The 22,009-nt window shown below is 35.4% G+C and overlaps 1 protein-coding gene across 1 annotated transcript; it reads right to left on the minus strand.

The window, feature by feature from the left end:
- Positions 1–1,915: 1,915 nt before the first annotated feature.
- On the minus strand, positions 1,916–20,481 carry LOC113100338 (beta-1,4-N-acetylgalactosaminyltransferase 3). The gene is made up of 20 exons (XM_026265144.1): positions 20,149–20,481; positions 16,601–16,659; positions 14,048–14,122; positions 13,372–13,467; positions 12,314–12,404; positions 12,104–12,204; positions 11,947–12,014; positions 10,968–11,046; positions 10,836–10,902; positions 10,102–10,245; positions 9,023–9,132; positions 8,810–8,910; positions 7,702–7,769; positions 5,982–7,350; positions 4,770–5,023; positions 4,533–4,686; positions 4,328–4,400; positions 4,033–4,186; positions 3,657–3,783; positions 1,916–2,795 (listed from the first exon to the last, which is right to left on the minus strand). Exons 1-20 carry the CDS (start codon positions 20,279–20,281, stop codon positions 2,687–2,689), a joined length of 3,432 nt encoding a protein of 1,143 aa, XP_026120929.1. The 5' UTR covers positions 20,282–20,481; the 3' UTR covers positions 1,916–2,686.
- Positions 20,482–22,009: the final 1,528 nt, after the last annotated feature.

Raw genomic sequence — 22,009 nt, forward strand, 5'->3', positions numbered from 1 at the left:
AAAAATTCATTGAAACAACTAAACTGCTAAATAATTTTTTACAGTGTTGTTAGTCACATGATCCTTCAGAAATTATTCTAATATGCTGATTTGCTGCTCAAAAAACATTTATTATCAAACAGTTCTGCTGCTTAATATTTTTTATGAAAACAGTGACACTTTTTTTTTCAAGATTCTTCTATGAATAGAAAGTTTAAAAAGTTTTGAAATATTATAAAAGTCTTTATGGTCACTTTTGATCAATTTAATGCACTATTTATTAATAAAAGTATTTGTTAACGGATGTTTTTTTTACATAATATTTTTTAAATGTAGACTGTATCTATTCAGTACCATGCAGTTATAAATATGCTAATATTCCATTCTGAACATCCAAACAACACTGTTAATAGAGTCAGCTCCTTTAAATATGTTAAAGTTTAAACAATTGAGTGAGATAATGAGTGTCTATCTTTGTACTTTGCACTGACAATGTGGTGAGCTCAGCTGACTGTAGACCTGAGGATGCACGTATACACAACTCCAAATAAATGCAAGCCTTCACTAAATCTAGCCCCACCTACGTATAAAATTAAAAGGCATTTGTAGAATTTAAACATGTTCAGATGGAAGCCAGAGCCTCCTGTTCTTATTTTAAACCTTCACAAGCTCATACCAACAGATGGAGAGTCCTCGTTTAACCTCGTAGATGCTCTGGAATTAGATGTGGTATTTAGATGCACGTTACATTTTGGTGGATTTATTCTCAATATAGTTTCAAAACACTATATGTGACCCTGGACAGGGTGTATTTTCAGCAATAGCCTAAAAATCATTGTATGGATCAAAATGATCTTTTTTTTATACCAAAAATCATTAGGATATTAAGTAAAGATCATGTTCCATGAAGATATTTTGTAAATTTCCTACCATAAATACTGTATATCCAAACTTAATTTTTGATTAGTAATAATATGCATTGCTAAGAACTTCATTTGGACAACTTTAAAGGTGATTTTCTCAGTATTAAGATTTTTTTTTGCACCCTCAGATTCCAGATTTTCAAATAGTTATATCTCTGTCAAATATTGTCTGATCCTTATAAACCATACATCAATGGAACGCTTATTTATTCAAAAAAATATTGACACTTAAGACTGGTTTTGTGGGGCAGGGTCACATATGCTAAATGGAGTGTCTTACTTAAAGTATACATAATAAAGGCCTTCTGAGATTACAGTTTATAAAGTTTAAATATGGATTATTATTATTATTTTTTTTTTACAAAGATGCATCGATTCACTTCAGAAGGCCTTTATGCATTTAGAAAGTCATAAATACCTAGGGTGACCATACTGGTCTTTATGGTCAAACTATTTTTCCATCATTACCCTCAGCAAGAATGAAAACCAAAGCCAAAACCTGGATGTTTTAGGCAATATAAAAAATCTGACCAGGATGTGTCTGGGAAAAAGAGCATGTATAGTTTGTATTCTAGTTTGTATTGTATTCTAGTATTATAGACCTAGGATGGCTTGAGGGTGAGAAAATCATTGGTGGGTGAACGATCCTTTTAACGCAGCTTCGAAGCAGTTCAAGCATGAAAAGCATTATATTTTGTTCAGAAGAAATGTACCTGCTTCCACTATAAACAAATCATTGACATTTGCAGTACTGGGAATCCTACTGCAGTACTGAGAAATGTTCTTCGAGGTCTGGTCCAGTTATTTATTACAGCAATGATGCACATTTACAAGCTGCTATTTCTGGAGTCTGGCACAACAGACGGATCAGCCTGAGAACAGAAGAATGATGAAGCTAACACGACCAAAGGAAGTACATTATTCTATGCTGCAGTCAGACAGTGAACTAATTCATAGATTCACTTAATGCTCATCAACAGGTGATGCTGATAGTGATCATAGAACAAATAAAACACACTGAAGAAACATTTTATTTTAAGGTTGTTAGTGTCGTGCATGATTGACTTAAAGGTCATTTTTATTTAGCTGGCAACTAAAATTTAGAAAAATAAATAAAAAACAACTTGATTTTAAGTAACATTACTAACTATCACATCTTCAATTCATTGCATTTTTTATAAATAAAAAAAAGCAAAAAAATAAATAATAATAAAAAAAATTCTTAATTTCTTTAGTATTTTGAGGGTGATAAATGACAGATGTGTTTTTGACAGGCTTTGTGAGATTGACTTGAAAACAACAGCATTTGTAACCTGAATGAATTCATTTTCTTAGACAAACACGCTCTGTGAATATTGCACATCTCTTTGGTTTTGGCCACTGATTCTTTCAGTTCCTAAGAGGAAAGTCTGCAAAGTCAAACCCTCACCCAAGACACCTACTGTACCTACCTGAATAAATACACTTTTTCTCAGTATATACACATCTCATTGAATCCGTCAGAACAGGATACTCAGACAGTAGTGACTCAAGGCATATTGTTGACCTGAAGTGACGACAACAACAAAGTGATGCTGAAGCCATCAATAAGTTGCATCAGTTCTGCTAAAGTTTGTCTTTCTTGATTGCATAGCTAGCTTTGAGGTTTGGACGCAACAACCCAAACATCACAGGCGTCCTTGTCCCGAGTCTCTGTGTGTTCCCACTAAATGATCACCTCAAATTCACATCCAGAATGTCTTGAAGTTTAAAGTGCCACAGTAACCGTTGCTCAGCAGCCACGGTTACGTATTGTGCAGCATCTGGCGGTTCCACATGCCACGCTTTGAGTGAAAGTAATGGAAGAAGTTCCTCAGGTAGAGTCGCTCCACCTCCAGCCCACCCTGAAGGATCCTTGAGACCACACAAAACAGAAAGCATTACTGATTATAGAGATTACAATTCTGGCAGACACAAAAAGCTGAATTATTTTCACGTTACAGGCAATAGACAATATTGATATTCTAGACAAGGCAAGTTAATGTATATCTTTAGCACATTTCATTCTATAAATGATGGTAATTTGAACCTTGGTGGTGATTTAACTAAAAATCGATCACTTTAAATACTGCCAGTGAGTTTAGGAATCACGTCATAATGCAAAATGATACTGACTTTGAGATCAAGCTAGTAATAAGATGTAATTGTGTTAATAAAAAAAACAATTTTTTAAAGATTAACTTGTATTAAAGCTGCAGTAGGTAACTTTTGTAAAAATATATTTTTTACATATTTGTTAAACCTGTCATTATGTCCTGACAGTAGAATATGAGACAGATAATCTGTGAAAAAATCAAGCTCCTCTGGCTCCTCTGGTCCTATTGCCATTTGCAGAAATCCATCGCTCCCTTTAAGAATCAACCAATCAGAGCTGCGGTCCGTAACTTTGTTTGTGTTCAAAATGTAGAAAATGTATATAATAAGCGAGTACACCATGAATCCATTTTCCAAACCGTGTTTTTAGCCTGTCCTGAATCACTAGGGTGCACCTATAATAAGTGTTTATATTCGGACTATTTTAGATTGCTTCGGGGGTACCGCGGCGGAGTAACCCAGTACCTTTGTGATTCTTCATAGACATAAACAGAGAGAAGTAGTTCCGGCTATGATGTTCTTCCGCAAGACGCAAGCAGTTCTGTTTATTAACCGCTAGAGCGTCAACATTTACCAACTGCAGGTTTAAGTGTGATATTAGTGTGTTGTCTCATGACTGACCGGTCCAGTAGTTCCCAGTCCTCTCCTCCCCAGCGGTCCGTGAATTCTTTAGTGTTCATGCCCCCGATGGAGTCTAGGTCTGACTTATAAATGCCCAGAAGTCCAAAGCCATTGACCTCCCAGTAACCTGCACATTTACAGCACAACTGTTTTCAACACTTGAATAAGAAGAAATGTTTCTTGTAGAGCTCTGCTTAAGATTTAAGATTTAAGGGCCTTAAATCTAGACCATGCTGATGCTGGAAATTCCGATTTCATTCAAAAACAACCCCAATCTTTTGAATAACAGTGAAAGTGTTGATATATACAGTAATCTGATTCTGTGTTGTATATGACAGTGTTGTTATCAGTTTATCTCGTGTTTGTTGGACTGTACCATCAGGTTCCAAAGGTGTAGCGCCACAGTTCAGTCTCATGACTATCGGAGCAAAGGCCATGTGCCTCTCCACACAGTGTTTTCTCACAGTGTCGATGAAGCCAGGTGGAAAATGGATGTGCAGGTCACATAGAAACACAATACTGTGATCATCCTGAGAAAGAGACGGATATTTATAAGCTGCAATTAAGTGGCATCACCTCGCATTAGTCCTGCCTTCATTTTCACTGAAGATCATGGCATGTTTCGAACAAGTTTTAGAAATTCACGTCATGCGTCTGCGTCTTAAACTTACAGTAATGAGGTCTATTCCTGCCTGCAGTCCTGCTGATCTCTCAAAGTTTCCACTTAACCGGAGGTATTGATACCTGAAACGGAGGACACACAATAGAAAGCAAGAAATAAATATGATAGCTATAGAAGCATGAGATGAAATAATGTGCCATATGACCATGAAATCTAACTCTACCAAGCGTGTATGTATAAACTGCTAAATGTACCTTGGTAAATACGAGTTTTGTAGTGCTTGTTCTATGTTCATATCAGTGCTTTCATAGTCAGTAATGATGACATTGAAGTTCTGATCTCCCGTGGTGCGGTATATCTCCTCCATGTCTGAAATAAACTGCTGCACCCAACGGGCCTGGTTCTTCACTGCAGACATACAAACACAGACACAAAATAGTTAGTCAGGGGTTAGTCAGAAAGCGTCTTGAATAAAGCTTCAGTTCAGTTACCTGGGATGATGAAGTGGACAGTAGCAGCTGGGTTCCAGTAGAAGCTATATGGATTGCAAAGCATTGGTTCTTCCCCCGGAGCCTTTTGTTTTTTGTGAGAACCCCAGATTTCAGTTCTTTTGACATAGATGTACTGAACCAGGCGCAGGTGGCGTCCCGAAGCCTCCAACAATTCCAGTTCCAGAAGATATCTACTGCCACGACTGTAATCAGGCTTCTTCTCAATGTTCACAATACGCTCTAGAGAGAACTGCCTACACACACACACACCAATTAGTGTCAGAGATTAATTAAAATGTTCAGAATGGCATATTACTATACTATAAATACCATATTTACTGTGCACAGATTTTCCGTATTTATGCAAAACCACAGGACCAGAGCATATTGTGTGACATACTCTAATCTAAAATACAATGCACTTCTAATTTCCATTATTATGGTGAATGAACTGAAAATACTATTAACTAATACTTTTGCCAAATGATCAGACACATGACGCATACAATTTAAAATGATATAAAAATAAAATAATATAAAAAATAAAATATTGCATACATAATTCACAATTTTGGGTCGCTAAGTTTCTTTATGTTTTTGAAAGAAGTCTCTTATGCTCACCACCGCTGAATTTATTTGATACAGAAATATAGTAATATTATGAAATATTATTAAAATTTTAAATACCCATCATCTACTGTAATAAATTTTGAAATGTCATTTATTCCTGAGATGTAAAGCTGAATTTTCAGCATCGTTCCTCCAGTGTCACATGATCTTTAGAAATCATTCTAATATGCTGATTTGCTGCTCAAGGAACATTTCTGATTATAATCCATAATGAGAACAATTATGCTGCTTAATAATTTTGTGGAAACCATAATATGTTTATTTTTCAGAACTCTTTTAGGAATATAAAGTAAAAAAAAAAGATGACTGTCACTTTGATCAGTTTAATGTATCTTTACTGAATAAAAGTATTAATTTATTCTTTTCTTTCCTTTTTGAACAAAGTAACCCATATAAAAAAGTTCCTCTTTTGATGCAGGTTTCACATACATTTTTTTAATAAAATCACATGCAGTAATCTGTATAAGCTGTTTATAACACAGTATGCTAGAACTGCATTCCAAATAAAACTCAGAGTCTCGTTTTGCATACTGCAGAACTGATTGCATTTTAGATTCATTATAATTGTAACAGTCGGCCTACCTTGGATACTTCTTGTTTAGTTTCTTCATGAAAGCTTCCACTACAGGCAATGCTTCTGATTCCTCAAGCAGCAGGCTTCCAGACACATTACACTTCAGATCGATCCAGTCGGAGCGCAAGGCGTGCAGATCTAGGGGTTTAGCCTGGAACGTCTGACACCACTTGACTTCCACGTCATACACAGCCCTGTTTGTGAGGTCATAGTCTTCGTCCTCTGAGAAACCCTGATTCACCCAAGCATCGTCTTCATCTCCTCCGTCTCCGTCCTCTTCTAGATGTATGGGATTATCATCATTCACATGACCCCAGTGACGGTTATATTCTTTGTTAGATGGAGCTGCGATGACCGATGCCTTATGTTCATTGGTCTCATCATGAGCTACATTTTCGTGCTTGATGATAATTTTGTCGTCATCTTCTACAGCATTTTCAGGGTTGTCCTTCAAAACATGCACGGCTTCATCTGCTTTATGTTTTGGGTGTTTGAGCCTCTTAATCGGTAACACTTTGTCTTCATCCCCATGCAAGGAAGGCCGTTCATCTTTAACCTCATCTAATGTGTTCTTTGGTGCCCTTTCCTCGTGATCACCAAGATAGACTTTCCGATTATCCATCCGATTCACAAGATCATGACGTTTCTTCTGGACCTCATCAAAAATGGCTTTGTTGGTCACTGATCTTTGCTTCATCTGGTTTGCATCTCGTATGTCCTCCATGGGAATATTTCTGTCTCTGACTGCCACAAGATTTGGATTTCCATCACTACTATTGCTGTATTTGGCTTTATGCAGATGGAGCTCAATTTTATCATCCGGATTGAGCGAATGGTCCACTTGTTGTTTCACCTTTGACCTCAAACGTTTTCTCTGAGCTGGTCCTGGATTCTGCTGGTCAGGTATCTTCTCCATGACGTTATTCTGAAAACGCTGTGAGTCTTTTTCTTTTCCCTGGTCATAGTTCTTTACCTCTGAAGGTGGGTTTTGGAGGTAGTGTTGGTCCTGTTGGTTTTGTTCAGGAGGTCTCCTTTTCTTCTTCTTTCTTGGTTGCTGTTGTGGTTCCTCTGGGTGGTTCTGTGGTTGTCCAGGTGGTTTTGGGATTTCCTTAGGTTGGCTGTCTTGGTCTATCTGTTGAAATCTGTTGTTTAGGTCACTGCCTTCCCTCTTTTTTCTGATTTTGCCATGTTTCTGGACAGAAAACAGATTGCGGCGTCTCTTCATTGTATAATCATCAAACTCGTCTCCATAATCCTGGAAAACATTGTTCCTCTCCATAGCTTTAATTTGCTTCCTCTCCTCAAACTTTCCAGCATTCTGAAAGCCCTCATCTTCATTACTGGCCAGATTCATGGCTCTTCCTAGCATGCCGTCTCCTACAGAAAGACAAAGACAATAAATGTGGACTGAACAAGCACTTGCTTTCAGAGAATTTCAAGTTCTGAACCATCAAGTTGATGCATGTTTTAATGCAATCAACAAAATTGACCATATTTTAATAAATTCACCTGATCTTACAGCACACAATTCGTGTTAATACACTTTCATAATATTTAACATTATAAATTATTAATAAGATAATAATATTTGATTGAAAAAGTTCACAAAATTAAGCCCTGCTCATTATTTACAACAAAATATTTCTGTTGCATTAAGGAAGTTAAATGTAATGTGAATGTTGTCTTTAAATTTAAAGACAACACAAAAGCATTCATTATTTGCTGTACCTTTATATTTGATGACTAACTCCTCATTTTCAGGCAAATCCAGTTTTATGTAGTTTGAGAAGCCGTATCTAAAAAAAAAAGAGATGATTTGATCTGATATCATAATGCACAAAGTGCACCAAAGGTCTTGTTCAGACTGTCGATCCAAATTCGATTTTTGTGCATATCCAATTGGAATCTGATCTAAATGTTTGACCGTCCACACTGTTTATCTCTGTTCAGATTAGATCTGTATTGGTTTCTATGGCAATGACGTTGCGTTGGTTTGCATTTGCCAAAAACAACAATAATAGCAATACAGATTGCAATACGGATGTTGTGTTACATCGTGACAACATGTTGCAGTCGTGCTGGATTACATTGCATCTAATGAGGCAGAAAACCCAAATAGGTGCATAGACTTTCTGTCTTGTTTCTGCAAAGACATTATGCATGTTTTTTGACAAACAACATCTGACCCGTTTACATTTTATGTGCTGTAAGTAAGAAGGCAAAAAATCTATGGTAAATCTGATCTGAGCGTTCAGACTGAAATGGATTTCCAGAAATGCTGTTTGAATAGGATTTCAAACCAAACAACATATACATGTAGCTTGAAACAGATTTCTAAACATCAGATTTCAGGTGATTTTTTTGTCGTTCAGACTAAATATGATCAGATTCCATTCGGATATGCACAATAAAATCGGATTTGGACTGACAGTCGGAACAAGCCTAAAGAGAACTTTAAAAAAATCAACAAAAAAAAAAGATATGGTCAAAATGTTTTTTTAATACTTTGATTCAGCAAGAATGCATTAAATTGATCAAATAGGATATTTCTATTTCAAATTATGTTCAAATAAAGCAGCATATTATAAACATTCCTGAAAGATCCTGTGACTAAAGACTAGAGAAATGGCTGCTGGACATTCAGCTTTGCGTCACAGGAATAAATGAGATTTCAAAACACATTCAAATAGAAAATTTTAATTGTATTAATATTTCACAATACCATTGTTTTTAATATATTTTTAATCAAATAAATGCAGCCTTGGTTAGCATAAGAGACTTTTGAAAAAAGTACCAGCCCCAGCCACATGAACGGTAGTGTCCTGTATTTGTCTACCTTTCCAGATAATCCGGATCCACACGGTAGAAACATTTGTTATCGTTCTCCATGTGTGTGAGCCGTGTGTAGTCATTAGGATACACGTACGTCAGGTGCACCTGCATCAGATTAGAGTGATCCAGATCATGCAAGCATTGGCACAACAACACACTCCGCTTTATAAAGGGATGCAATAAAAAAAAAATATTATCTCAGTGTGTGAGCACTTACAAACTGCAGGCCCTGGTAGCGCATTAAACGATATCCCTTTATGCTGTAGCTGGGGTTATAGATACAGTCAGGTAAAACTCCCTGCAAACGCGCCCTGTCCAATAATGGAACTACATGTACAAATACATACAAAGACAAAAAACATTACACTTCATTGCTATTATTATTATTATTATATGACAATAACAACAACATGCACAGCTAAATACATTAATACTAAACTGTATTCATTCTACAAACTGAAGCATCTTATGCAGTGGTTCTTTGTTTTTAAATGACTTGCATTATTACTTATATTAGTATTATTGTTTTTATTGAAGAACACATGAATACAGTTCTTAAAATTTGTGAAATCACAAAATGGATAGTGGTTAATTTAAAGTAGTGTAATTATTAGTAAGATTCCTAGTTTCTGTTAATAAAAAGAAGTTTGAATGTCATGATTGCAGCAGAAATAACACAAATATTATACAGAACATGGAGTAGGGGGTGACCATAGGATATTGTGTTGGATAACAAGGCCCTTGAGTCACTATGCCACACGGTGGCACTATATTCATGTTCTGTTTGCATACATTACAATGTTTTAAGAAGTGCTTGTACACTTGCACATGCAACTTTAAGATTTGTTGTAGATTTTGTCTGAAAGTCAATACATCACAAAACTAGCCAGACCCCAAAAATAATAAGTCAGGGAAATAATAACAAGAAGTGCAGATGATTTAGTATTTATTACAATAGAACTCTCATCATCTGCCAGAGCCACTTAATTCAAAAATCTATATTTCCTCACTCTCATTTTTCAAACCTGTATACATATATTCTGTGTACAGTTATATTATGTAGACACTGTCCATGTTGGACTGTTAGATATGGTCACCATGAACCATCAATGTATTAAAAGAGTTGTGTAAATATTCTTTACTTTTACTTCCACTGAAAAACATCTGCATGTGGGTTTGGAACGAGTTAAGTTCAGTGTCTAATAGCTGAGAATATCTGCATTGTTGACATATTATGTTTCTTTAGATTAAGAAAAGGGTTTTGAATAAATAAGAGTTTGTGTCTGAATTTCTCACCCTGATGAAACGAGTCACGTGGGTCTGCTCTCAGCATGTCTGCTCCGTGGGGCGGAGTCTGAGATGACCTCTGGAGCGGAGTCACATGACTGCCAATGGTCTGAGGAATGTGATTGACATCTGCTGCCTTCAAAGAGGACTCATCTGTGCACACACACACAGATGTTTGGAAAGCACACCATACCATACTAATTAGTATGTAGACTGTTCAAAGTTTAGACTTGATAAAAATGTAACATTTCTGAGAACACATTTTTTTTTATGTCAAATATTATATGAAAAATTAACTTTTCAAACATTCAAATTCTTCAGTTTTCATTTTAAATTTAGTATTAATTTAATAATGCGGTTTTGTCATTTATATAATTTTAAAAATATACTTTATTTAGCTTTCATATATATATATATAATAATTAAAAAAACGAATTTTAGTTTTAGTTAACTAACTAATGCAAACACATATTATATAGCAAGCTAAAGTCAGAAAAACCCAGATTCTCACTAGAAATACATAAATAAACTAACACACAAATGAAGGCAAAGGCCTGTATTGACACTTCAGCTGAAGCAATAAGATGACAACACACACACAATTTGTACAGTGGCGACTACCCTGTCATTAGTTCTCTTTCAGGGCGGGTGTGCGGACAGGAGCAGCTATTCCAGGCTTTCTAACACTACCCTGACATTTCTGCAACCACATCCCAAAATAACACACACACACACTCACTCACTGGTGTAGAGGGAGATGAACTTGGAATCAATGATTGAAAATCCATTCCAGATCTGTTTGACTTGCCACTGTAAGTAAAGACAGACAAGTGTCATAACAGTGTCCAACAAACCCCTTCAGTAAACACACTCACCGCAACCTCCACATGGTCCGTTCCTTTATCGTTTTGTTTGTGGATAAGCTCAAAGAAATATTTATTGTTCTTTTGCAGACTGTAAAACACAAACACACAAAGTGAAATTTTATCACTTTGACATGAACACCATCAGATCTTTGAAACTTTTTTTAAATAAAGCATCTATTGCAACTCAAAAGTTTTACATCGAAAGATAACATGAAATTGACTATATACTATTTATAAATTAATTAATTTAAATATATTTTTTTATTCAAAATTTGTTTTTATTTAAAAGTTGCTGTCTTGATATGCTTTATCACAAACACAAGACACATCAGAATAAAAAAATAATAATTTTAACTAAAACAATAAGGAAATATGAAATACAGATATACATTAACTATTCTATATTTATTTTTTTATTTTATATATGATATTAAATACTATAAAATATTATACTAAAATAATGACATTTGATTGATAAATAAATAAGGAATAATTAAAATAAAATAAAACTGTCATGTAATGTTTTCCCAGTTAATGGGATAGTTCATACAAAAATGAAAAAATATTTTTTTTGAAGAATTTGTGGTAGCCACTGACTTTCATGGTATATTTTTTCATACTATACTCAATTGTTACACAAATTCTTAAAAATATCTTAATTGTGTTCAACAGGAGAAAGAAACTAACACAACTTATGGGTGAGTAAATGATGACAGAACTTTCCTTTTTTTCTGAACTATCCCTTTAAATCAAGTGATTTAATTTTCTAAAGCAATAAGAAAAGACAAATGCATAGAACAATTACTAAAACTGATGTACATCTATGCTTCCATTCTAAACACATCCAGTATGATATACTTTAATAATATATTGTACTACATTAGCATTGTAATAATTTTAATAAAAATGAGTCCCAACTAAAGTGGTTTTGTAACTTTCTCATACTAATAATATCAGATTATGAAACACAAACAGAGCATTCACTTACGGAATGAGATCTGATATCTGACTGGCGTATTTCCCATATTCCCCTGGGGCGGTCCATTCTCTGCCTGTCTAAAAATCGAGGAATCACAAAATTAAGTGTATGCATTTCACGCATCTGCATGAAAGTAATTGTAAAGTTGACACTCCGTCTCACAAACCTTTCCAACATATGCGCGGAGCTTCAGATTGTCTGGATTCTCATCATCACTGAGCCAAAACTCACTGTTATCATCAGACGCCACTGCAAACAGGAAGTCACCTGCCAAACGAGGAGGAGGGTTAACAGCGGGACAATGGCACACAGTCTGAACGTGTGTGTGTGTGTGTGTGTGTGTGTGTGAGAGAGGGAGAGAGAGAGTAAGACAGACCATCAGTATAAGGATGTATGTATCCAAATATCCTAAGTCCATAATTGGTCCAGTGGGGCGACACAGCAAGCTTCTTCACAGTTGTACGATTCTACAGAGATAAAAACATATCAAATACAACGCAAACAAATGTAATGCTGCAAGAAATGTATGCTGTTAACAGTGTAGTTATTTTTGCTCATTGAAATAAGGCTGAAATAAAAAATGTCAATGAACTGACACAAAATAAGCTTAATTTGAAGTACTAAAATGACAAACTAAAAAAATAAAAGCAGCTAATTAAAAATATTAATAACAGTACATGAATAATACTAAGGTAGTTTGTTAACATGCTTGATCTTATAATAGTAGGAATATTTAGATAAATGCTGTTGTTTGCTAGTACTTTTCTGATTCCCATATACAGCCTAGGTCTATTCTAACAGTATTTAGACTAAATGTATCTAAATGTAAAATTTAATTTATGCATTTAGCAGACGCTTTTATCCAAAGCGACTTACAGTGCATTCAGGCGATCGGTTTACATTTATTAAAATAAAAAGCATGTATATATGTCAGAAAAAAAGGTTCTGTCAATTTTTTCCGAAATGTCCTCAAATCTGAGACGTGGACTAAAAGACATTAAACCCATTTCAATTTTTTTTTTTTTAAATGTCCCAAATGCAAAAATACAGTAAAAACAGTCATATTGTGAAATATTATTACAAATTAAAAATAACGTTTTTCTATTTTTATACATTTCAAAATGTAATTTATTCCTGTGATTACTAAGCTAATTTGTTTTTGCAGTCATTACTCCAGTCACATGATCCTCCAGAAATCATGCTAATATGCCGATTTGTAAACATTTCTTATACCAATGCTAGAAACAGCCTAATAATTCTATAAAAACCTAGATACATACACTGTAAATGTCCTGACTACCACTTTTGGTCAGTTTAATGCATACTTGCTGAATAAAAGTATTAATGTGATTAAAAGAAATATTACTGACCCCAAACATTTGAATTTTAGCGTATATATGGCAGATATGTCATCTGTACAGATATAACACCTACGTGAGGATATAGTGGATAATGTAGATTCTTCCGTAGTTGATCTATAGATGAACCACACCAGTCCTCAAAGACGTGTAGATTCGCCATTCCTTTATACTGCGGCAAACATACAACACACAAATAGATAGAAATGAACACGTTTTTATATTCCAATATTCTATACAATTAAAAGATACAAGTTTACATTTCGCACTTGTGGGGTAAGACACATTAAAATACGGTTAGTAATGTCATGTTTTCTATAGTGCTGAAGTCATTTTGAGGCACTTTTAATTACCAGCAAACAAACAAAATGAACATAAATGTAGCGCTCATGTGTCATGTTTAAAATAGTGCAGGGACACCAGAGACACACACAGAGTCCTGCTAAATTTAACAAGACACCAAAACTCTTGCTGAAGACACACAGAAAGAGCCGTGGGCGACATACTCATGTGGCTTAATACCATCATCTTTACAGCGTATGCACATTAACAGATCATGCATACAGAACTCTGAGTGACAGAAATATTACAAACTACTACACTAATAAAGAAAGTACCAAAAATACCATGGTATTGGTTTTTTGTGCACATACCAAGCAAATTCTATGTGCCATAGCAATACCATTAAACCTGGTATACCATTATGATAATACTATCCATGTGTGTTTCTGTCCTTGTGGCCATATCATTACCTCCACCCTCCAGGTCTGTTGAGTGTTTTTTGGTGTCCAGGTGTCTTTATCATGATTATCGTCAGCGATGTGAGCCTGTGACACACACACAAAATACACTTTTTGTTCGTGCTTCTGCATTCCAGCAGCATTTTGGATTTCGTTTGTGTTTCAAATCAACTCTGCAACTACCTTGACAAAATTGTTTTGCATTATATTTTTATACCTGCAGTATATACATTTTCTGCATGCATGGAATACTAGAATGACCTACTACATTTGCCAAAATTGGCAATGTACAACCAGAGAATGTTACATAGAATACCAAATCCCATAATGCAAAGTACTTAAAGGAACAGTTCACTCAAAAATTTGAATTTTCTAAAAGCTTACTCACCTTCTGATTGTCCAAGATGTAGATGAGTTGGTTTCTTCATTGGAACAGATTTGGAGAAATTTAGCATTGCATCACTTGCTTACCAGTGGATCCTATACAGTGAATGGGTGCCGTCAAATAGCCCAGACAGCTGATAAAAACATCCACAAGTAATGCAAAAAGTAAACTGTTGTCTTCTAACATTAAAACCCACTGACATATTTGTTTAGAACCGTTTTGGACAGTTTTCACTTCTGTGCATATTTCTCTCCTGATTCAGACGAGGCAATCTTTCATTGTAGAAAGCAATATTACAGATAGGGGACTCACATTTATCCTGACGGTTTAAATAAAAAAAAAAATTCTTGATGGATTTGTTTCTTACAAACATGCAACTTTTCACTTCACATGATGGATAACTGCTGGACTGGAGCGGTGTGGATTACTTGTGGATTACTGTGATGTTTTTATCAGCTGTTTGGACTCTCATTCTGACGGCACCCATTCACTGCAGAGCATCTATTGTTAAGCAAGTGATGGAATGCTAAATTTCACCAAATCTGTTCCGATAAAGAAACGAATTAAAAAACATCTTGGATAGACTGGGGATGAGTACATTTTCAGCAAATTATTTCTTTATCCTCACCATTCATTTTGAAATAAACGAGAAAAAAATGTCAGCCATATTTTTCATGACACAATATATTTAACCTAAGAGTCCTGTTTAAAAAAAAAAAACTGAATTTAAAAAATGAAAATCATTTTACAAACCCGATTCCAAAAAAGTTGGGACACATTGTGAATAAAACAAAATGCAATGATGTGGACGTGACATACAACATATATGACATTTTAAATGTTTAAGCTGAGAAACTGTATCATTTTAAGGGGAAAATAAGTTGATTTTAAATTTAATGGCATCAACACATCTCAAAAATGTAGGGACAAGGCCATGTTTACCACTGTGTGGCATCCCCTCTTCTTTTTATAAAAAAATTTCTGCAAACATCTGGGGACTGAGGAGACCAGTTGCTCAAGTTTAGGAATAGGAATGTTGTCCCATTCTTGTCTAATACAGGCTTCTAGTTGCTCTTAGGTGTTCTTTGTCTTTCTCTTTATGATGCACCAAATGTTTTCTAGGGGTGAAAGACCTGGACTGCAGTCTGGCCATTTCAGTACACGGATCCTTCTTCTACGCAGCCATGATGTTGTAAGCTGCCCATGCCACTCGCACTCATGCAACCCCATACCATCAGAGATGCAGGCTTCTGAACTGAGCACTTATAACAACGTGGGTTGTCCTTGTCTTCTTTAGCCCGGATGATATGGCATCCCAGTTTTCCAAAATGAACTTCAAATTTGGATTCGTCTGACCACAGAACAGTTTTCCACTTTTGCCTCAGTCGATTTTAAATGAGCCTTGGCCCAGAGTATCATGTTTAGATATGGCTTCTTTTTTAACCTATAGAGTTTTAGCCGACAATGGCGAATGGGACGGTGGATTGTTTTCTGGAAGTATTCCTGAGCCCATGTTGTGATTTCCATTACAGTAGCATTCCTGAATGTGATGCAATACTGTCTAAGGGCCCAAAGATCACGGGCATCCAGTATGAACCCTTACGCACAGAGACTGTTCCAGATTCTCTGAATATTTGGATGATATTTTTCACTGTAAATGATGATAATTTCAAACTCTTTGCAATTTTCTCTGAAAAACTCTTTTCTGATATTGCTCCTCTATTTTTCACCGCAGCATTGGGGAATTGGTGATCCTCTGCCCATCTTGACTTCTGAGAGACACTGCCACTCTGAGAGGCTCTTTTTATACCCAATCATGTTGCCAGTTCACCTAATAAGTTGAAAATTGTTCCTCCAGCTGTTCCTTAAATGTACATAACTTTTCCGGCCTCTTATTGCTGCCTGTCCTAACTTTTTTGGAATGTGTAGCTCTCATGAAATCCAAAATGAGCCAATATTTGGCATGACATTTCAAAATGTCTCACTTTCAACATTGGATATGTTATATATATTCTATTGTGAATAAAATATAAAGTTTATGAGATTTGTAAATTATTCCATGCCTTTTTACTCACAATTTGTACAGTGTCCAAACTTTTTTGGAATCAGGTTTGTAATTCTAAGATTATAACTGGTCTCCGTTAATGAAACATGAAACAAAAGGAAGTGTGAGTTATTACCACATGTCGAGCAGCAGCAGCTTTTTTCCAAGCAGCGCTTTTACTGTGGACGGTTACACCTTGAAAGAGAAGAAGAGGAAATATTTAGTCAAGTAAATAAATTAATTACATCTGACCGACCACGTGTGTGTGTGTGTGTTTGATCCAGGACACTGACATTAGGTTGCCATTGTTGGTTTAGGATTTCTCCAGATAGACTGAAACTGATTCCATGCTCACATAAATCTTTAATAGGAAGAAAAGCATTAACTTAGACACTGTCAATCACACCAAACACACTTGCAATCTCATCCCTAATTAAATTAAATTAGCAACACATCTGTGCATGTACACTACATGCTTAGGACACACATTGTTTTTAATAAAGTCAGTTATGATTGCTAGCTAACCCTGACCCCAGGTCTAAAAAGAAAATTTTTGCATTTTAAGAAACAAAAAGCATTCTTCATTTAGAAATATTTGTTTTTATCAAAGCAGAATATTTGTCAGATTTACCAAGCTTTTAAGGAAAATTTTGTTCCCTAAATATGGCTAAACACATGTGATGTTTAATTAGCGATTTGTTGTTTTTAAACCGCATTGAACAAAAGCCTGTTTCTGCCTCAGAATAAAAACACCTCAAAATTTGCTAATTTTTTTTCTTCACAACTCTGAGATCTCACAGAATCAAACCTTTCTTTTCACAATTTTGTGGTGGAGACATCCTGCTCAACAGGGACAAAGTATATCAGAATTCGACAAACAGAAGATGCATGCACACAATACATACACAAGAACTTTCTAGTATATTTGCACATTAGGTCTCTTCAAAAATGTACAGGAAACGTCAAGATGCGCATCGGGAGGTAAAGCCAACACACTCCCTGCAAAAATACATGTGTGTGTGTGTGTGTGTGTTTGTGTGTACAGAGTTCAAGTGTGCTTAACTTAACACGTTGATGCTATAGCAACAATAAGCACAGGAAATGACGCCTCCAGTGCAGTATGGGAGAAAGGGGGGGGGCTCCAAATACTCATATTTGTGGTAGTATTTGTAGTAGACCACTTGTCTGTGCTTACATGATGTATTTCCTGTATTTGGCCTAAGTGTTCAAGTGGTGAAGACCACAAGTGTGTGTAGAACTTTTCATTATCCGAATAAACACACTTATACTGTTGCAAAATATGCAAGTGTTTACAGATTTGTATTTTGATTTATATATTTAATGCGCATTTAAATAATAATGATCATATTTTGTGCACGTTTTGTGCATCTTGTCAGTGAACAACAGCTCTGTGCAGTAAATGCTGTTCCATGTGAAAGTACACACGTGATGGAGATTTACCGCTGATTACAAAACCGGCTTTACTGACAAGATGCACATTAAATATCGCATTCGATTTATCGTGCAGCCATAAACATCAGCTTGAAAAATACATGCAGATTCACAGAGGAATGGCATGCGTGTGAATTCATGGCCAGCGGACTCACAAGAGTGACTCACAGCGATGCCATGTGCAGATCAAACATTCACTTCTGGATTTCTTTATAAATGCAGAAGGAGTTTCACTCACAAGGCAGTGTAAGTTTACTATTCAAGTCCTGGTGGTGTGACATTGGTGCTGCTTCTTTGACCTGATACTGACCTCAAACAAGCTGTCAAAAGTCTTCTGCAGGTCAGAGCTCACCAGACATCTCTCAAGTTTCCTCAATCACATAAGCTTCTCTTTGTGCAGCCTTTGCAAAACGGGGCCAATGAGAAAACATAACTGAAAATTGCTATATGTATCAAGGTCCCTGAGTCAGCAGAAAAAAAGAAAAGCAGAGGAGACAGCGTGAGTCACTCTGGGACCCTGACTCAGAGCTGGTGTAAAGAAACTAGCTAGACTGGCCGGGCAGAAACAACCAGCCTGATGTTCTTGTGTCTGCATGCAAAATGACCATATCCGTGTTCACATCAACGCAGTGTATTCTGTCATTGCACTTAAGTCAATGTTCTGTAGTGTTTGCATGTTGTATTGTATATTGTATCACATTGTGTATAATAATAGTGGAAGCACTTCACCATGAAAAACACTTCTTAAAGGAACAGTTCACACAAAACCCTCAGTCCATCCAAGATTTGTTTGTTTCATCAAAACAAATTTGGACAAATTTAGCATTACATCAGCTACTCAATAATGGATCCTCTGCAGTGAATGGGTGCCGTCAGAATGAGAGTCCAAACAACTGATAAAAACATCACAATAATCCACAAGGAATCCACACCACTCCAGTCCATCAGTTAATGTCTTGAAAAGCAAAAAGCTGCATGTTATGGTAGAAAAGGGATTTTTGTTTCTTTCAAACACTTCTGCTCTTCACAGGACATTAACTCATGGACTGGTGTGGATTATGGTGATGTTTTAATCAGCTGTTTGTACTCTCATTCTGATGGCACCCATTCACTGCAGAGGATGTATTGAGGCACTACATTTCTCCAAATCTGTGGAATTTAATTAATAGAACGGACTAGAAGTAAATGTTAAAAATGTGGAATGTAGTGAGTAAAATAGGGACACAATTAGAAATGGAATGTATGCTGAATGTAATAAATTATAAAACAATGGATACATCTAGAAATTAAATTGCATTTGGTAGTACAATGGAATATTACAAGAATTAGATAGAGTGGAATGTAATTAAAAACCGGAATCCTATTAGAAGTTGGTTTAATTAACTGTAATTTTTTTTTAAAGATAATGGAATGAATGAAACTGTTAGAATAAAATAAAAAAGGACAATGGAATGGAATTAATAATGTAATACTGATAATATTCGTTTAAATTCATTAAGTAAGCATTAAAGGATTTTAAATGCATGATGTGGAGGCCAAGAACCAACAGTGGCCTCAGCGAAGTGCATTAAATCCTTTAACGCACGACAAACTGTTGATTTTTTTGTCTGTTTTCTGTTTTTCCTTGATTAATCATAATCGAGTATTCACACAGTCCATGGAATAATATTAGTTAATACACCAGGTATCACTAACTAATAATGAACAATACTTTTACAGCATTAAATATTTAATTAAAGGTTCTGTTAAATTCTACACATTAATACATGGTTCAAATTGTATAAATTAACACTGGTTTAAAGAAGTAGACATTAAGAAAAGTTAACATTAATAAGTTGTCAAAATTTGTGAGTTGAAGAAAATCTAGTAATTAAATCATGAAAATTTCAAATTAAAAATAAGTGTAAAATAAAAAAAGTTAAATACAAAATAAAACATTAAAAAAGATGACATTTTGTTTGTGACCATTAACCGAAATCAGAAAAGAGTAAAAGTTTAGATCAAGATTTTTTCAGATATGTTCGGCTGACAGAAAGTTTGGGAATCTTGACCTAGTCCAATAAATGCTGTATAAATGTTGTTCATGCTCCATTCGTGATACATGGTCTATTAAATAAGGTTAATAAATTGACCCTTATTTTAAAGCATCACATAACTTGTTAGCACTAACCATTAGCACAACGAATGTATCAGTGAGCAGCAATAAGTGTCAGGGCGTCAGATGTCACTCACCAGTGCCGCTCCAGTCGCTCGTGGCCATAAACTCCAGATAAGCCGCCAGTAACGCCACCGTCAGCACCGCCCCGAACACAATGTATCTGCCGTTGCGCTTAAATTTCCGCACGGGGAAAAAGTTGAGCATCATCTTCAAGTGCTTCAGGCTCCGTGTAGTTCACACAAGTTGAAAACCGCTGTGAAGATCATCGACACACGCTTTCCCGGTTTCAAACCAGGTGGGAAAAGTCTACGTCTCTTCTCCGGTTCTCATTTCCTTCTCTGTGATTCAGCGCCTGCAAGAGTCCCTCACACATCAGTGCGCGCACAGGTTGAGGAGACCACGCCCTCTGTTTGACGTCACTGCTCCTGAACAGGTAACAAAAGGTAAATACAAGACTACTATATATGGAGCAATATACCAAGCTATTTCATCTTCAGTGAACAACAAAGCTCTTAAGACGGTAAATCTGTGCTGTCTTTTTCATTTGTTTAGTTAAAAAATACGATGTTGGCCTATTTTGTCGAGATGTAGTAGCTATTTTTATTTTTATTTTGTGTCATTTATTTATTATAATTGGTATATAATGTATATGCATGCATAGCTTTTGTGATGCTTTGGCAATAAAACATTACATTAATAATAAAAAAATGTATTAACATAAAAACACCCATTTACAGAAGTGTTTATTTTTTTTGACAATTTGCAAAACAAATGTTTGTGTGTGTCTGTATGTGTGTGTCATTAGCACAATATACAAAATAAGTTATTAAATATTTAAATCGATATATTTAACACCCACACCCACACACACACACACACAGAGAGAGAGAGTTATCATAAAATTGTATTGGAAAGGACTTATAAATATAATAATAAAATAACTTAACATATCGATATATCGATATTGATATCTTTATATAAATAGATAGATAGATAGATAGATAGATAGATAGATAGATAGATTAAAAAAACTAGTATGGAGGACAAAGGAAAGCGTTTGGATGTGTTGTAGGGCAGCTGATCTGGACAAACCTGTATGTCCTGTTATACTTTTGCTGCAGGTTGTTTTGCATGCAGGTTTATTCATCTTCAGTGTCAGTGGCGTTTCCAGCTGATGTGGCATGGGCCTCACATTTTAACAAGAGAAATTAAAGAAAGAGAGAGATGATCTTAGCAGATACATCACCGACAAGCAAACATATCTGCCTAGGGACTTTCCCATCCCCAGTGATCAATGTGTTACCGAGTGACACACTGCAGGCAGACATGAGGGAAGGTCTCAAGTTCTCATAGCCAGTGACATAAAATTATGCTTTACATTTTCATCAATAGGAGTTTGATTTAGTTAATTTTAAATAAATCAATATTTTCTTTAACCTTAAAATGTGTGCAATGCTATATATATATTTTTTTTTATATAAATACAAAATATATTTAAAAGGATACTCCTCAATTAAGTCATTTCTGAATATAAAAAACTGTTCTCATGTTTAGTTTGCCATTTTTATATATTAAAATGGAGTATGTTTTAATACCCCTGCTTTATGTATCTGGGTCACCCATTTTGTTATTTTGCATGTTGTGTTTGTCTTTAAATACACAGACAGTGTTTACGGTCATGGTCATATTTATATTTAGTAATAAAGAGAAGAAAAAAAAGCTTTCATTTAGCAGATGCCTTTTATTAATAAGGACATATTTACAGTGATAATCCCCTTGGAGCAACCTGGTTACATGTACAAACAAAATGAGTTTTCCGCTATAAGGATAACGACTTCTGTTGTTTTTAGATTAGTATTAGTTAGTAGTTCTACCCTAATTAAATGCACCTCCAGCTAATCATTCAATCAGGCTTGCTTGAAAACTATATGGTTT

The sequence above is a fragment of the Carassius auratus genome, unplaced genomic scaffold (assembly GCF_003368295.1).
Source record: "Carassius auratus strain Wakin unplaced genomic scaffold, ASM336829v1 scaf_tig00217248, whole genome shotgun sequence".
Lineage (NCBI taxonomy): Eukaryota > Metazoa > Chordata > Actinopteri > Cypriniformes > Cyprinidae > Carassius > Carassius auratus.

Excerpts from the sequence above, each read along its gene's own strand:
- LOC113100338 (XM_026265144.1), bottom strand. The coding sequence starts at position 20,281 with ATGATGCTCAACTTTTTCCCCGTGCGGAAATTTAAGCGCAACGGCAGA. Across the intron at positions 14,123-16,600 it reads CTGCTGCTGCTCGACATGTG|GCTCACATCGCTGACGATAA; the intron begins GTAATAACTCAC and ends TGTGTGTCACAG. Across the intron at positions 7,770-8,809 it reads GATCCGGATTATCTGGAAAG|ATACGGCTTCTCAAACTACA; the intron begins GTAGACAAATAC and ends TTTTTTTTTTAG.